The sequence below is a fragment of the Netta rufina genome, assembly GCF_964035555.1.
Source record: "Netta rufina genome assembly, chromosome: 12".
Classification (NCBI taxonomy): Eukaryota; Metazoa; Chordata; class Aves; order Anseriformes; family Anatidae; genus Netta; species Netta rufina.
In genome coordinates this window covers 13,992,273-14,008,232 of record NC_140135.1, presented here as the reverse complement: position 1 = coordinate 14,008,232, position 15,960 = coordinate 13,992,273, and the positions used below count along the sequence as shown (strand labels likewise).

The window sequence follows — 15,960 nt, the reverse complement described above, 5'->3', positions numbered from 1 at the left end:
AGTCCTTGGGCATGCGTACAGCTGGGCACCGGCTGAAATACCTTGATGAACTGAGCCAGGTACTTCAGGCTATTAGCAGATGCTAAATAGGTCTTTCCTATTTAGTGGCCTTAATTTATTAAATCAGTCAGCAATACTCTGTGAGAAGTAGTGCTGGAAAAGGGAGCAGAGTGAGCTCTAAGTTTCCAATTTCTGCTGGATCAGGCCCCTGGAGATCTGTGTGATCTGGTGGACTGGAGGCAGTGCTATTGCAGTGACTCATAAACAGATGTGCCCAATTTACATTGCAGCTTAATACCTTTGTTTAAAAAAATGTTTTTTCAAGACAAATGTGTTAAAGCAGATGTTTCCAGTAAAACAAATGCTTGCGTGATTTACAAACAACTTCCCACCGCCAGAACTCATTAGAAAATGTAGAAGAAAGAAAAATGATTCTGTGTACCGACAAAAAAGATAAAATAAAATCAAAAAAATAAGCAGACTGTGAGGAGGTATTTCTACATATTGAATGAAAAGAACTGCTGTTCTTGGGTGGGGAAGCAGGAAGTTTGAGAGTGATTTTGGTTGCTAATGGCAGTAAGACTAACCCTGATCAGCTGCATATATTAAAGAGCAGAAACTTGTCTGTAAAAATACTTATCCATGTCCTGTTATGTAGGATACAAGGTAACTGGGACCACTGTGTGGGATTGCCCAGAGGCTACCAAATCCCTCAAATCCCATTGAAACCTCCTACAAGCCCCCCCACACTGACCAACTTGATTTCCAACATGCTGGCTTTGGCCAGCAGAACCTGAGTTTGGGTTTTTAATGCTCCAGGGCTCCCTGGGCACGGGGGATGATATAGAGCTGTGGGACATCCCTGGCAGGGGAAATGTTTTGGGTACTGTGTGAGAGCAGGGCTGTGGTGCTGGTGGGTTGCTCTCTCCAGGAACTCCAATGTTTGCTCTGCTGCATCTTGCAGCAGGTGTTGGGGAGTGAGGGCTTTTTTATTTCAGTCACTTCCTATTAAGCCACACCATAGCTTTGTGGTAGCCAGGGAGTCCTCTGCAGCCTGTGCAATCCCTCTGCCATCTACATTCTTCAGTTTCTGAGTCCCGTGCCTCCCACTCATCTCCCCACACCAACAGGAGATGTCTTTCTGGGGAACTGGGTGGCTGTGGGACTGCACTGACCATAAAGCAAAGCAAACAGATGCAGCTCCTACAGCAAACCTTGCTCCACAGGTGGACACCTGCATCAGCCTGGGTCTGTCCCTGAGATCCTTCTCTGTGCATCCCATGGCAGGGTCTGGAGGATGTTTCCTCTGTCCGCAACTGCGGCTCAGGTCTCTTGGAACAAACTCACAGCATTTCCTCAGGGGGCTGTGCATGGCCATGCCTGTTCACCTGCTCCTCCGTGCTTTTGGAGGCAAAGGCAGGCATGTGCTGAGAAACTCTGTCATCTCCGGTCTCTTTGGACGTGCTTTCCGCCCGGCTCCATTGTGGGGCTGCCGTCACACGGTGCCTGCAAGTCCGGCACTCATGTTACATACAATTTGACACCCCATGTGGTCTTAATGGGTTTCCCAGGCTACAGCTGCAGCACAGCTAGCACTTTTTGTTAGCTGAAGGGGCTGGCAATCCCCCTTTGCTGTCCAGCTTTCTGTTGCACCAGTATCATTTTTTATACATTTGTGTATATTTATTTATTTATTTGTTTGTTTGTTTGTTACAAAAGCCTAGAGCGAAAGAAAAAGTGTGGTTTTGATCCACAGGCTGCTCATCTAAATCCATTGTTTCTTGGCACCTGTGCCCAACGCAAATCGTTTGTCTAAGGACTCTGCTCACAGTGCTGCTTCTTTGGGCTGGAGGGGTTGGGAGGATGGGCAGAAAAACACAGCTGGGGCATCTTCTGCAGCCTGTCCCACCCAGGGAGGGGTAACACAGCTGCCTGGTAGCCAGTGGCATGTAACAGGCAGAAGCAAGGATGGTTTGGGGACCTTCTGTTGCTTCTTGGCTGATTTCTCACCAGGGCTGTGGAGTTCATCCTTCAGAAAAATGACCACTGAGGTCAAAGACTGGCTGGGGTCCTGAAGGAATAAGGGCTGGGCGGGTGCACTGAGAGATGACTGTGGGACGTTGCTCCCTGGTGTGTCTGTTTCCCATGCCTCGTCAGAAAGAGCATTTTCAGAGTAAAACCTTGAACGGCTGCCTTTGAAGGGGGACTTGCTGGGACCCAGCTGGAGGAATTAAAAGCATGCTAGAAAGAGGGAGATGCTGCTGCAAAGCAACTTGGGGCACTCGGGTTCTTTTCCCAGCTTGCCCATTGATGCTCATGAACCCTCCTTGCAATGTCAGCTTGGTTTTAGCCATTAGTAAGTGGAAGCTTGTGCTTGGCTCCTTAGGACCACAAGGCTTCAGTGCTTAATTAATCTCTGCAAAGCAGGAAGCATAATTAATGCCTGTGGTGTGCTGCGAGACCTTTGGGTGAATGGCAGCACGCAATCTCCACACTCTGCTTTTCCAGAGCAAAACCCTGTGGTCAGGTCTGTGAAAGCCATTGCTGTCCATTGCCACGCATCGTGCAGAGGCTGTCCTGGGAAGGCCACTCATCACAGCTCGGTGTTTTGGGTCTCTGCCAGTGCAGATGTAGCTTGATGCATCTCATCTCCCCACCATGCTGCTGCACTCCTGACCAGTGCCAATCGTCACAGGGACATGGAGCCGAGTAGAGAAAAATCCCACTGTGCTCCTTAAAAAGGAGTGATCAGGGGATAACTCTGTCTGCTTTCCTATTGTTTCTATACCAGCTTTTGTAATTTCTTCCTGAATTACCTTTGGTTTTTAGTCACTTCTTCAAAATAAAGGGTCAAAATTACCCGTACTAGTTCAGTGCTACTTTTTGTTAAACTGTCTTGCAAAGACTAAGCAAATTGGGTGAAAAAAATAGTAAGTTTTGGTAGCTTAAGTACAGCCAGGCAGATTTCTTTCCTGATATCTCTAAAGCTTTTTTTTTTTTTTTTTTTTGTCAGCTTTGTTTTTGTGGGTGTTAAACATAAAGGAGAGGAGAACAGATTGCAGGTACAGTGAGTTCCAGCACAATTGACTGCCATTATTTAAAAATGATGCTTTTAACCAAGTCTGTAAAATCACCTCCTCATTTACAAATTGTCAGGTGTAAAACTGCATGTTGTACAGGATTGTTCTGTCACACACTATCCTGATGCTGTCACGCACGCTCAAGTTTTGGGTGATCCGCAGACATTTTACAACACTTGCCACTGAACACTAGCGGACATAAATCGGCTCTTTAAAAGTATAAACATTTTATTTCATGTGAGTTGGGCAAGATATTTTGAAGGGAAATGTAAATAGAATGAAATTCTTAAGCAAGATTATTGATATGACAGGACTAAGGAGCTTGGGATTCTGTGAAAAGTGGCTCTTTTCATCCCTCTAATAAGTCCATTACTTGCACTCGGGAATATTTTAAGGTCCTTTTCATGCTGAATCTGGAGTTGAGCATGCTTTGCATTTCAAGCTTTGTCTATGAATCAGTAGAAGCCAAAGTTATTTCTGCTTTAAAATAACAGGAGCAGGGAACAGCTAATCTCTTTTCATTCTGAGTCCTTACATTATTTTACTGGACAGAGTTTGTGTTGGCTACAAAACAGGGCATTCACAAAATCTATGAGAAGGAATTTAGTCTAAGAATGAAGCCTAGATTGCAGTATGCATAAAGGCTCCTTCTCCTAAGGCCATTAAGAAATTCCAAATCTGAGCTATTTTGAACAGTGACATTAAATTAGCCTTGCTAATTCCAGTAATTCAAGCTGATAGCTGAGTTTACAAATCTACTAGATGAGGCCTTCCCATAATTACAATCTCAATGTGCTTTTCAGCTAAGGTGAGTTGGCACAAAAAAGATAAATAAATAAAAGGGGGGAAAATGCTCTTTCTGTTCTGTCTTTTGAGATGAATATCTCTAAAGAACAGTTAAATGGCTGTATTGCACCAATAAGACATTCCCTGTCCTGGACTGGAAAGTTCATTTTTCCTCTAATGTGCAAGTATTAGAGCAGAAAAGAGACTGGATTTTTCACTGCTTTGTTTTTTTCTGTTGTGTTTTCAAGGAAGCATTGATACTGCTGGTGCATGCAGTTCAGTTTTTAATTGTTTATTTACAGATAGTTATTTCTACTGTGGAAAAGAAAGACTATGACTATTTTAGCCTCTTTTGTGGTAGACAAAAAAAAAATAAATAAACCTTTGGTGGATAAGTCCAGGTTGGAGCAGGTGGAGTAATAATACAAGCAGCTACTCCTCTTATTCCGCTGGAGAAGTTGATTTCCAGATCCTAACACAGCTGGACATTCTCAGAGTGATGGAAAGGTTTTGAGGATATGTTTTCAAAGCCATAAGGCACAAAAACATGAAACAAATAAAAATTGAGTGCATTATTTAAAAGGGTGTTAATTTTATTAGAACTAAGCTGAGCTAATATAAAGGCGAATGTAAGTATTCACATCAGCACTTAACTCTGGCTGCAGTGTTCATAAAATGTCCTTTTGATCAAGCTGTAAGTGTTTTGATCCTTCTTCTATGAGCATCATTCAAAGTGACCCAGCTGTAGCTCAGAGCAGGCATCTGCAGCTGCAGAAGTCCTTGAGCAATAACAGGTCAGGAACTTAAATGCGTGCTCTGCTGGGAATGCTAATATTGCAATTGTTTTGTTTGTTCCAAATAAGAATGACAGTACAAAAACTCTCACAATATAAAAAATCCTAACAGAAAATTCCACCACCATTGACTGTGGATACTTGAGTCAATATTTTAAAATGCAGATTTTAATCTACCAGAATAATAATGGTATTGGAGCTAAATATTTTTATACCATTGGCATGTGAGTGTCTGGGCTTTCTTCAGCTGATAACGTTGTCACCATTGGCACAGCCAAGCAAGATACCTGGATTTTTACAAGACTGCTCTGATTCAAGAAGACACTATCCTGCTGAGCACCTGCAGGCCTGGGTATATTGCAGGGTTACAAGTCCCTTTGTGGCTGTTGTTGGGCTCCTGCAGCTCACAAAACCACAGCAATGCATTGCACTGTCCCCTAGAGCCTGTTGGGGGTCCACCTGAAAAGAGATGAACCAAAAAGTATGCAGGAGGCTGGCAGGCATCTCCCCCTTTCCCTGATGCAGGGACGCATGTTGCCTTCCCCATAGGCTTGGGTAAATGCAGCAGATAGTGCCCCAAATCAATGTCTAGGGCAAAATCACCCCGTTTGCCATCTGCATGGAAGGGCCTGGTAGGGAGCTGCTAGGAAAGAGTGCTCATTACAGGCACATCGTGTGTGGGGAGGAGCGCCGTGGGTCACTAGCTTCTTTTCCCTTTTTTGGAAGGGTGGGAGAGGAGGGAGGCTGAAATGCACTTCTAGATTTCCAGGAAACATCTCTGTAATCCATTTTATAGAGGATTTTGTGTTTTTCAAGGGCTTTACAAACTGGATTACATAGCTTTTTTATTTTGATTTTCCACTGTGATTGTGACATTCCTGAGATTGAGCCATGAGTGTTCAAGATAGGATGGAGGGGGAGGCATTCATGGACCTGGGCCATGGAGCCCTCTTGCATTGCCACCTTGTCTCACTGCTTGGCTGATACCTGCCTGCTTGCAGTGCCAATGGATGAGTCCCTGTGCAATCGGATGCTCCTGTGTGACTGTCCCCAGTATCCTCCATGGCTGCACGCCCAAGCTGACCCAGGGAGGTGCAGGGCAGGAGTCCAAGGTTGATCCCCTCCCTCCCTTGCTGTTTCTTCCTGGGGGAGGGCCAGCCAAGGTGGTGTACCCAAGCTTCACCACGGTTCCAGCCACGGGCACCAGCTTGACAGTTCAAAACACAGGTCTTGGAGAATGATGGGGAACTAGGAAAGAGCAAGTGTGTTGAGCTGGATCCTTCACAGCACCGCAATCTTGGTGTCCCGGTGCTCAGCTGGGATGATGCTGGGTTTCCCATGGGAGCTGCTGCCACCGTCCAGCTTTCAGCACCGTCATTCCAGTGGTGTGTTGGGACAGGCTTTGTGCTCAGTCCAGGAGGGAGGCAGGGAGCAGGAACCAGCCCTGGTTTTGCGTCAGACATTACGTTCACTTGGTGAGCAGCTGGGTTTAATTTGGGTCGGTCTCTCCCTGCAGCCGTGCAGAAGTGTAAAGCCAGGTCCTGGTTTCAGACTTCAGTGACTGTTCCTGGGGCTCCTTCCAGCACACAGCACAGGGAACACGACCTGGAGCCATTAAAAAGTTCCAGTCTGTGAACCCAACCATTCTACTTCTATATAAAATCGGAAAACCGGTCATGGTGATGTTTCCCAGGGCCTCCTGCATTACTCCATTTTTATGGGTTGAAGTTACTTAGTGCTGTTTTAATGCGGAGCCAGGGTTCTATTTATTTATTTATTTTAGCAGCTTAATGCAATTAAAAAAGCTGGGCAGCACTGGAGCCTCTCGGCTCCCTTCCCTTGGCAGTGCTCTCACCTCAGCCTGTGCTCTGTAAATGCTCCTGGGCCAGCCATGCTCCAGGCAAGGGCAGGACAAGCAAAATATCTTTCCCTCTGTGCCGGCAAGGCTGGGCAGTTGAGCACAGGACCTCAGGGAGCTACTTTAGGAGCAGGGCAGGCTGGGCAAATATGTGCAGCAGTGCTCAGCCCAGATTCTTGGGCTGTGACCTGACATCTCACTCCAAGTGTTTTCTTTGGCATCATGAATGGTGACCTGGTGGTGTCTGATTTTTGAGTGAGCATACACGTTGCACAAAGTTGTGCTCCTTTCTGTTTGAAGAGGCACGTTTCTGGTTGCCTCTTTGGAGTATCGATGCCAAGAACCCCAATCTCTGTGGCCTGGGCATGGTTCAAGCCTGGTTTCCACATGCAGTGAGTCACAAAGGAAAACGTCAGATGTTCCTGGGTACCGTAACACCACCATGAGTTTTCTGATCAAGTGTTGAGAAACATCCTACTGCCCTGAGGGCTGCTGTTACTGGCTGGCATCTGGGAGCCAGGGACCATTGGCATTCCCCTTATGTTTGCATTTTGGTGAGTCTTTCTAGTGCATGCGTGTCACTAAATGTCCACAGCTTGGAGAATTGAACGTGAGGAAGAGCTGCCTGTCCCTGTCACTCTGTAGCAAAGAGCTTTTGCTACACGTGACAATAGCAGTTGAAGGATCAATCTCTGCTGCACTTTTCACTTGACTGTAATGCTTATGGAAAAGATGTAAATTATCTATTTCAGGACCAAGTCAGTCTTGTGGAAGAAGAAAGGACTCTATCCTGCCCCCTGGTTAGACCATTGATTTCTATGGCAGCAGAATCTTAGGGAGCAAAGACGAAGAAATGTTTGGTGTGATGAGTTGGTTTTGGTCATTAGAGGAAACTTGGAGCATTTCATTTTGCTCTGCTGACACTGATAATGTTACCTCCCAAAATCAAGACTGTTGTAGATGTCAAAGGTGACAGAAGACTGATCAGTTCTGACTGATCAGAAGGGATCAGTTTGTGGGTTTAGAACTTGAAGGTCTCCAGAGATAAGTGCAGGGAGAGGGGTGACTCCAAGTCTAGATGGGCTAAGGTGTACAGAGGATCTGGAGAGATGTTGGTTGACCCTGTCCTACATTCTTGCCTTACTTCATATCTGTTCATGGTCTTTTGTTTCTATCTTTTCTGCTCTTTCTTTCTTATTCTGCCTTTGAAGACGTTGGCTGTCCGTATTTATCTCTCAGTTTTTCAATTCTTCTCTCCTAGTTCCTTGAGGTACCAGCTCTTTTCCTGGACAGTACATCTGGATATCAGACAGGGGAATGCTGCTTCGTCATCAAAGTACAAGGACTCTGGTGCTTTCTATTAATAATGCTAATGAGATTTGTTAATTTTTAATAGATTACATGAACGTGTTTTGCTAAACACGTTTTTGTGGCTCCACTCTGTGAGTACGGTTCAGAAACTCTTTCACTTGCTGCCAAAGGAAAAATGATTAATGCAATTGCAGACGCCAGATTCTCTTCAGGGTAAATCTAGAGTGAACCAAGGAGTAAAGACATTTAATGAGTATGTTTTCAAGGTAAACATAGGTCCAGATCACAAATGATGGTCCTTCCTCCTCTCCAGCCTCTACTGAGGTGGTGCGGAGGGATAGTTGCTTGAATTGAGGTCATGGTGCAGCCTTTCTGCCCCATTCTTTGTGGTGTGCTGGGCTTTTTTGCCCCACTGAAAGCACAAGGAAATCCTTGGACAAGATTTCTGTGGTGGTTCTGTGGGTTGGACAGCCAGGGTTCATGTACCAGCTGTCCATAGAGCTTGTGGCCAATTGCCCTGCATACCCTGGGCACATTTGGGATGCACCATGACCTGGAGCTCCTCGTCTTTCTGTGCTGGACAACCTGGACCCTTCCCAACTTGGCTCCAAAGCCTCCCATCTCTGTGTGCTGGTGTCCCCCAGACAGCCTGGTTCCTACCTCCCTGTTGCTGTGATCGTGGGGGATTTTCTCCCCAACCAGCATTGCTTTGCCGTGGTGCCTGTGGTCTCTGGGTTGCCCATGAAGGCACGTGCTGCAGGCTGCAGGCCATGCACAGCACACCAGCAGCCAGGAGGTGTTGAGCAAGCGAGTGGAGAAAAGTCTTGGTTTGCAAATCAGCAATCTCAAACCTGATTCCCTTGGGTTTCTGCCCGGGAAGTCGGTTTTACCGCGCACTGCTGAGCTGCGCCAGGCTCCCTTGGCCACATCGCCGGTGGCAGTGGGATGATGCTGAGCTGGATGTTTTCTTTTTGTTTTGTTTTGTGTTTTTTTTTTTTTTTTTTTTCCTGTCCAAATCCATTTTGCCAAGAGCCGCACCTCCTAAATTGCTGCGGAGGAGGTAGAAAAGCAGAGGCACAAGACCATGCACATGCTGCACATCCATCTCGGTGATCTCACAACCATGCCAACACAAGCGCCACGGCCAGCCCCGGCTCAGCGCTTTAATTACGCGCCGTCGCGGCCACACCTACGGCTGGGCTGTTGCAGCTCCTTGCGCAAGAAGATGACTGGCAAACCTGTTGGTGCTCCAGGATTTTAGTGGTAATAACCCACAGGGCAAAACCTCCCTGGTGAGATGAAACCTTGCTTGTTAGAAGAGTTCAAGGTGTTTTGGAGAAGCAGAGGGTTGAAGATCCCAGCTCTCTCCACATAGTTGTGGCTGTGTGTGCAGTGTAACTCTGTGGATGTGTTCAGATGTTGCCTTTGTGGAGGTAGATGTATGTTTGTAGTATGAGAGTTTGTATGAGAAAGTTAGGTAACTAGAGGCTGAGGTGAGCTTTTAGTGTCCAAACAGGGCTGGTTTGCGAGGGAATTGGGCTGTTCTTCCGGATTTCAGGTGCAAACACCTGTGATAATGAATCAGTTGATGCTATAGATATGGAAAGAGATAGCAACCAGGGTCAGGCAGTCTGATCTGTAGTACTCTCCAATGATTCACCTTGTAATGAGGTAAATAACTTGGGAGTATTGAGCCCAGTAACACCTTTCCCTTTCAGAAATAGTCTTGCTTTGGAGATAGCCAGAGTCTCTTGCATCCACAGGCAGTTAGTTTGTTCCCCAGACAGATAAGGCATGCTGCTTAAAAAAAATAAATAAATCAGTGCGCTACGGAGACTGTAATACTCATCCACAGTGGTAGCACATGTTCCTAGACCAGTCCTGAAGGATTCACAGGCAGATGTTCACAACTGACCATGAGAACTGTAGGAGCCTGAAGAGCTGCCCTGCATGCCTATGGCCTTCCTACTGGATGTGTTCTGCGCTTACTGGAAACACGTGGTCACGATCCATTCCCTGGTCCCTTCACACCACAATTTCCATCATCTGCAAACAAGGACCATCACCACATCCCTGTAAGTACTTTGGCCTGTTTGGCAGCCCCATTTGGTGAACACACTGCGTTAGGCATGATGCTTTTGCCCATGGGAGCATCCCCTTTGCGACCCCTGCCACTGTGCAGGCACCAGCAGAGCTATCAGTGGCTCCATGAAGCAGTTTTCATGCACGGCCATCGATTATGAATATGTTACTATATTAGGTCCATTTCTGGATCCATCTGCCTTGGCAGGCAGGCAGCCCAGATGCCTGGCTGAGAGATGACATTCCCTGCCTCTGGGCTCTCCTTTCCTGGCTTGGCCAGCAGAGCTGCCAATGCAGCCTGCGAGCCTGCTGGAGCTGGGCACTGCCCACTTTGATGTCATTTGTCGGACTGGTATTTGCTATCAGTTATTTTCTTAAGGCTCTCTTGTCCTTTTAGGGGTAGAAAGGGATGTTTTAGTAGGCATTGGTGTGTTTTGTACAGGAATGTGCGTGCCTGCTCTAATGCTCCTGGCATGCCAGTACTTATCCTCCTGGCTTTTTTCTGTGCCAACTGCAGTGGAACTTATTATGCCAACTCCAAAACAATCCCCTCCTGGTTTAGCCGACTTTTGTAGCTGTGTCCAAAGCTAGTGCAGTTCAGGAAGAAGAGCTTTTAATGATTTGTGCCCAATAAGATTGTGCAGAAGAGGTACACCTAGTTCTAGTCATAATCCATGGAAGAATGTCGCTGCTTCATATTGTGGATGTGGACTTCAGCGGGGGTTGGCAGTGGGTTTGGTCATCCACGCTGCGAGCTGAGGCAGGAAAGACCATTGAAGCTTTTGCTGTCCTGTGAGCATTCTGCACGGCAGCTTTGTGCTAGAGGGGCTTTGGTTACAAAAGATGCTTCCGGGGGGAGCGGTCTGTGTTCAGCTGGAGACCTTTCACAAGCTGCATAGGGACTGCAGGAAATGGCACAGCACGCTCGGCTTGCAGGCAGAAAAAAAAAAAAATAGCAGAGCTAATGATTGACTATTATTTTAAGGGGATTATCTAATCCGCAACCCAGAGGACAAGAGGGGCCAAAATGAGTGAAGATTGAATATGTAATTAGTGCAGATTGTTGGTAATACCCTCTGGATTCCAACTGATTATAAACAGAAACAGATTTTTTGAGTCATTTACTCCTCCCTCCCCCCCCCCAAAAAAAAAAAAAAAAAAAAAAAAAGCATTTGCAGGCCAAAAGGCCACTTATAGCAAACTTAGAAACTACAGAATTTGCAGATTAGGGTATCACTAACTGCTGGGACAGTTCAGCAGAATGTTTCTGGGAAGTGGGGCTGTTGAAGCAGGGAGGCAGAGGACCAGTCTATCTCTGGTTATTTTGCAGTGTTAAAGGCAGAATTTGGGATGGAAAAAAACAAATGGCATGTGTGGTAGTTTAGCTTCTTCTACCCATCCATCCATCCTGCGGTTCCATATCTGTTGTTCCCAGCAGCCATGGGACCCATGGTACATCACCATGCAGTGATGCAGCGAATCCTTGGGGACTGGCCAGGCAGCCTGACAAAGGCTGGGACTTGTAATGAAGCCCACTCAGGAAGTACCTGATTAGGAATATTTTCTATTCTGCGTTTTGAAAAGTGATTGTTATTGTCATTTGTTTTGAATGGTGTTGTTGCCTGGACTTGGTTGTCAGCTGGCCTCTGGTCAGTTATAACATAATACTTTTTTTCTTTTTTCTTCCTTCTATGTACCAAAGGTCATTAGAAATTAAATGAAATAGATTTGCTTCAGTTAAAGACCCATTATTAATGCAAAATAAAAGATGTATGGCTAAATCTATCAGCCTAAAAATACAATTGAATATAAATAAGCGCAGAGAAGGAAGTAGGGCAAGGAATATTTAAAACAACAAACACCACACCCGAGCAAAAACTTTTGAAGCAGTTAATGAAAGCTAGGAAAATCCCTAATCTCTGATGACAAGAGGATATCTATTCCTTTCTTTTTAATTTGCTCAAAGAATGAATGAGAGAATTGACATTCTCACTGGGGTGAGGGTTCATGATTTCAAAAATTGCCTTTACTCAAAGTTCAGGTGAAATCTCAGAATTTGAAAATTTCCTCTGTAAAAAAAAAAAAAAAAAAAAAAAAAAAGTGTGAAATTGTAATTTTGATACACTTGGACCGGGCACTTCCAACCTGATTCAACCACTGCATCATGAACCAAACGCTTTGATCTTGTAAGTTACAACATTGCAGAATGAGACTTTAAATGGGAAGGTCACAATCCTGTGTGCTGCTGAGGAGCCTGCTGAAACACTCTTCTGTTTCAAATGATTTTTCTGAACCGAGGGCAAAGATAGTTACTTAGTTCCCCAGGATTTTTTTTGGTTTTGCCATAACACCTGAAAACCCTGATGATGGGCTGCAGATCACTGGCCTGGAGGTAGGCTGGCATGGGCCAGCTGGAGATGCCATCACTGTGGCCCCATGGGGCTTCTTTCAGCTTTTAGGAGACTTTGAAAAATGTGGGAGCACCTTCCAAAACACAGCAGGGCAGACAAGTGACTTTTTCCTCTCCTGTGTTTGGAGCCTCAGGGACAAGGTGGCCTCTGGGCCTCCCTTTCAGGGTGGCACCAGTGCCTGCCCTGCCACATGGGGGATTTATGTGCAGCTCTGTAGGGAAGCGGCCTGAGAAGAACAGCAGGAAAGCTGTGGGGAAGAGGAACCACAGTACCTGTGGGAACCTGATGGAGAAGTTATAGATCAGTTTACCAGGCAGGTTTTGCTTGCACCTGGCCCTTTGTGCTCCTTGTCAGCCATTTCTGACCCTCCTTCATGGCCCCCGCTGCCTTGCTTGTCATGCTAATATTGTTACACTTTTGTTTTGTAGTGTTTTGGTATTTTTATTAAGAAATACTGCCGGCGTGTTTGCCTTGGCAATGGTCCTCATTGGATTGATGTGGCGTTTTTAGTTGGAGTGTTTGTTCAGCCTCTTGGATTCTTTCTCAGGGGTGGGGTGGGATGATCCAAGCCCATGAGTATGCTGGTGATCCACAAGGGCTTGTGAAAGGCTTGAGCCACGGTCTCATCTGATGGAAACCACCAGCTTCCTCTACTTCCAAAGGCCAAGCTCTGGGGATGAGACTGGCAGGCTCAGAGGAGCCCCATCCGGGTGAGAAACCTGGATCCCAGAAGGAGATGGCAGCAAGACAAGAAAGGGAGTGAGTGTCCCAGTGCCCTCAGTCCAGATGCTCTGCAGGTACAAGCACCCCATGGCAGCACCGTCAGCAGCACCTTAAAACACCTTTTGCATTTTATTATTGATCCTGAGAATTGCTGGTTTCTTGCCCTTCCACATTGCCTGCTTCGACTTTGTTATTCATCTTCGTCCCAGGGATACCAGGGTGGCTTACTGCTCAGCAAGTCCTTTGCAGCCAGCGATGGCTTGTTGCAAGTTTTTCTCTTGCTGATGATATTGCAAGTTTTTCCCTTACTTATTTTCCCCAGCTCCCACACTGTTGTGTGAGCTCTGCCAGGGCTATCAAAACTTTTATACTGGATGGCTTTTTGGGTTGGAGCTCCCATGTGCTCCATCTCAAAGTCCCTATGTTGCAACACCAGCATGCTGGTGGCATGAAATCCTTTCGCATTCTTTGGTCTATGGTGCTTTGATGAGGTGGACAGGGGATGGAATGGGTGTGTTGCAAGTGCTGTAAGGAACATATTTTGTACACACTTAATGAAAGACTCCAACAATACAGAGATCCTCAGGTCCTCAAACCAGAAGGTACTTGGTGAGCAAGGCCTGCTGCTGGCTGTGGGTTCATGGGGGATATTTGTGCTTGCCAGGATTTCCTCACTCCTGCATCCATACTTGCAGTGCGTGGGGAGCAGATGCTTTTTACTTTGCTAAACACCCACTCCACAAACAGGTTTTTTGTTGGGAGTAGCTCTTCAGCAAGTCAGATCCCAACATCTCTTCTTACTTGGGGCACATTATAGTTGTGATTTTTTTTTGGTCTTTCAAGCCTCGGGTTTGTTGTGGGGAACTGGGAGGTGGTCTGAGACTGGGGCTGACTGGAGGGCTCCTGTTATGGCTGGTGAGCTCTTCTGTCCCATGCCAGGCCTTAAACTCTCCAGTGCTGGTGGGGCTGGATGCTCACTGCGCCAGGGTGCTGGCACATGTGCCCGCTAACCATTGCTCTCCTTCTGCTTTCAGAGCTAGCGTACGACCTGGACATCGATGACACCTCTGCCAACAAGCAGCTACTGAATCAGCAAAGCAAAGACGGTGCCGTGGTTCCCAGCAGTGACCCCGGCAGCGCAGCCCCGCGCCCTGGCCCTGCTGCTGCTGTTGCCCTGGCCCTGCTGCTGCTGGGCTGCTGGCCCTGAGCGGTGCCAGCAGTGGCACTTGGTGCCTTTCCGTCCTTGTTTTTTTCAGTGAGGAAAACATTCTGAACCTCTCCTGGAATATATGCACATTGCCAAAGACAGGGCAAATGACTTGAGTCAGTTTTATAAAATAATATGGTATCTTCACACCTTCCCTCCTCTTTCTCCCCTCCCAAAAAAAAGCGTTTGTTCATGGTAAACTAGTAAATACATAACAGTGCTTTTTAAAGATAATCCTGTTTAATATAAGAAGGTTGATATTAAATTGTTCCTAGCAGTTTTTGAAGACTGAGGTCTGCCTTGCTGTTAAATTGAAGAGCATATTTCATCCTGAGTTGTTTGAATGTGCATGGGGTAAAGAATACTTACGATTTATGAAATACTCTCAGCAAATATCAGACCCCTGTTCCCAGTTGACTTAATACAGATTTTTTTTCTGTAGTTCGAGAAGTTTTTGTACTTACTCCAAATTCAAGAGTCACCCCTAGGAATCGGGCCAGGCGCATAACATGGAGGGCATGTGAAGACAGGAGAGAGAAGGTCAGATGTACAGCAGGAGGCAAGACGCTGTGGAAGAGGAATGGCCATGTGCTGGGATCGCCAGGTATCTGCCACCTCCTGCTGTGGCTCCGCTGCCATCAGCCCCAGCCATGTCCTGGCACCACCGCTGCTGGCTCCTGTGTGCAGAGGGGCCAGACCTGCCCTGCTCCAGTCACAGGTCCCCACGAGTCTCCAAGTGCTCCTGGCACAGGTAGGCAGCAATGGGAGGAACCAGCACAGGAGCCAGGGATGAGCATGAAGGAGGAGGTGTCTCGCCAGCGTGCTCTGGGCTCTGGCTGGAGCTGTGGGTGCCCACCAAGGATGCACACATCAGGCTGCTGTCTCCAGAGCAGATTGTTTCCAGACACCAATGCATGGGGATGTGCTCCTGCGAAGCACACCTGCAGCACGACAGCTTACAGGTGGTTTCACCTCCCAGCTGGGTCCTGTGAAGTCCTTCAGTGCAGACAGCCACATCCCCTACATCTTCCCTGGTGGTGGTGCATGGGGCCCTGTGGCCCATGCAACGCCCTGGTAGTACTCTTTGAAGCAAAGCACCCCTTTTCCCATGGGAAATCTGCGAACATAGCTTCAGCCAAAGGACAGACAGCATGGATGTACACGCCGTGCTTTATGGGGATGAATAACAGGCGTCCAACACATTGTGCTACAAAGGAGGAACAGAAAAGGATTTGCAGGAGCCCAGAGGCAGATGAGACTCTTTCTCAAGTGTTTTTTTTTTTTTTTTTTTTTGCATGTTACTTTGCTTAAACAGTCTCTAAAATAAAGGTCAGTTGCTCTATAAATGGTGCACTTCAAGTCACCTCCCCTGTGAGAGAGGCGATACTCTGCGTTGTTCCTGGAGTGGGCAGCCTGGAAAGCCTGGCTCGGGACTTGGGGCACCGCAGAAAGGCTTCTGTTAGGCTGATTAAATGGATGGGCAGGGGCCAGGGAATGTTTGGTTTGATTCCTGGCCAAAATGGTTACATACTTCAGTTTAAGGTTCTGCTTTTACTGGAGTGATTATATCTGCAGTATCTTAAGCTGCAATATGTGTGTGTACACATGCACGCACACTCACACGTGCATGCTTCAAATATTTCTGTGCCTCTGACCTTATAAAACAAAGAAAAAAACAACAATGTTTGAGAGAAAGTACATAAATCCA

At 46.7% G+C, this 15,960-nt stretch overlaps 1 protein-coding gene across 1 annotated transcript in view; it reads left to right on the top strand.

Annotated features, from left to right (window-relative positions):
• The window catches only part of GPC3 (glypican 3), a gene marked incomplete at its 5' end in the record, with an annotated part of 147,188 nt that extends 131,495 nt beyond the window's left edge, over positions 1-15,693 (top strand). The window contains one exon of the mRNA XM_084294273.1: positions 14,080-15,693. Coding sequence (XP_084150399.1) covers positions 14,080-14,252 — 173 coding nt within the window. The 3' untranslated portion in view covers positions 14,253-15,693. The remainder of the gene's footprint in view (positions 1-14,079) is intronic.
• Between the last annotated feature and the right edge of the window lie 267 nt (positions 15,694-15,960).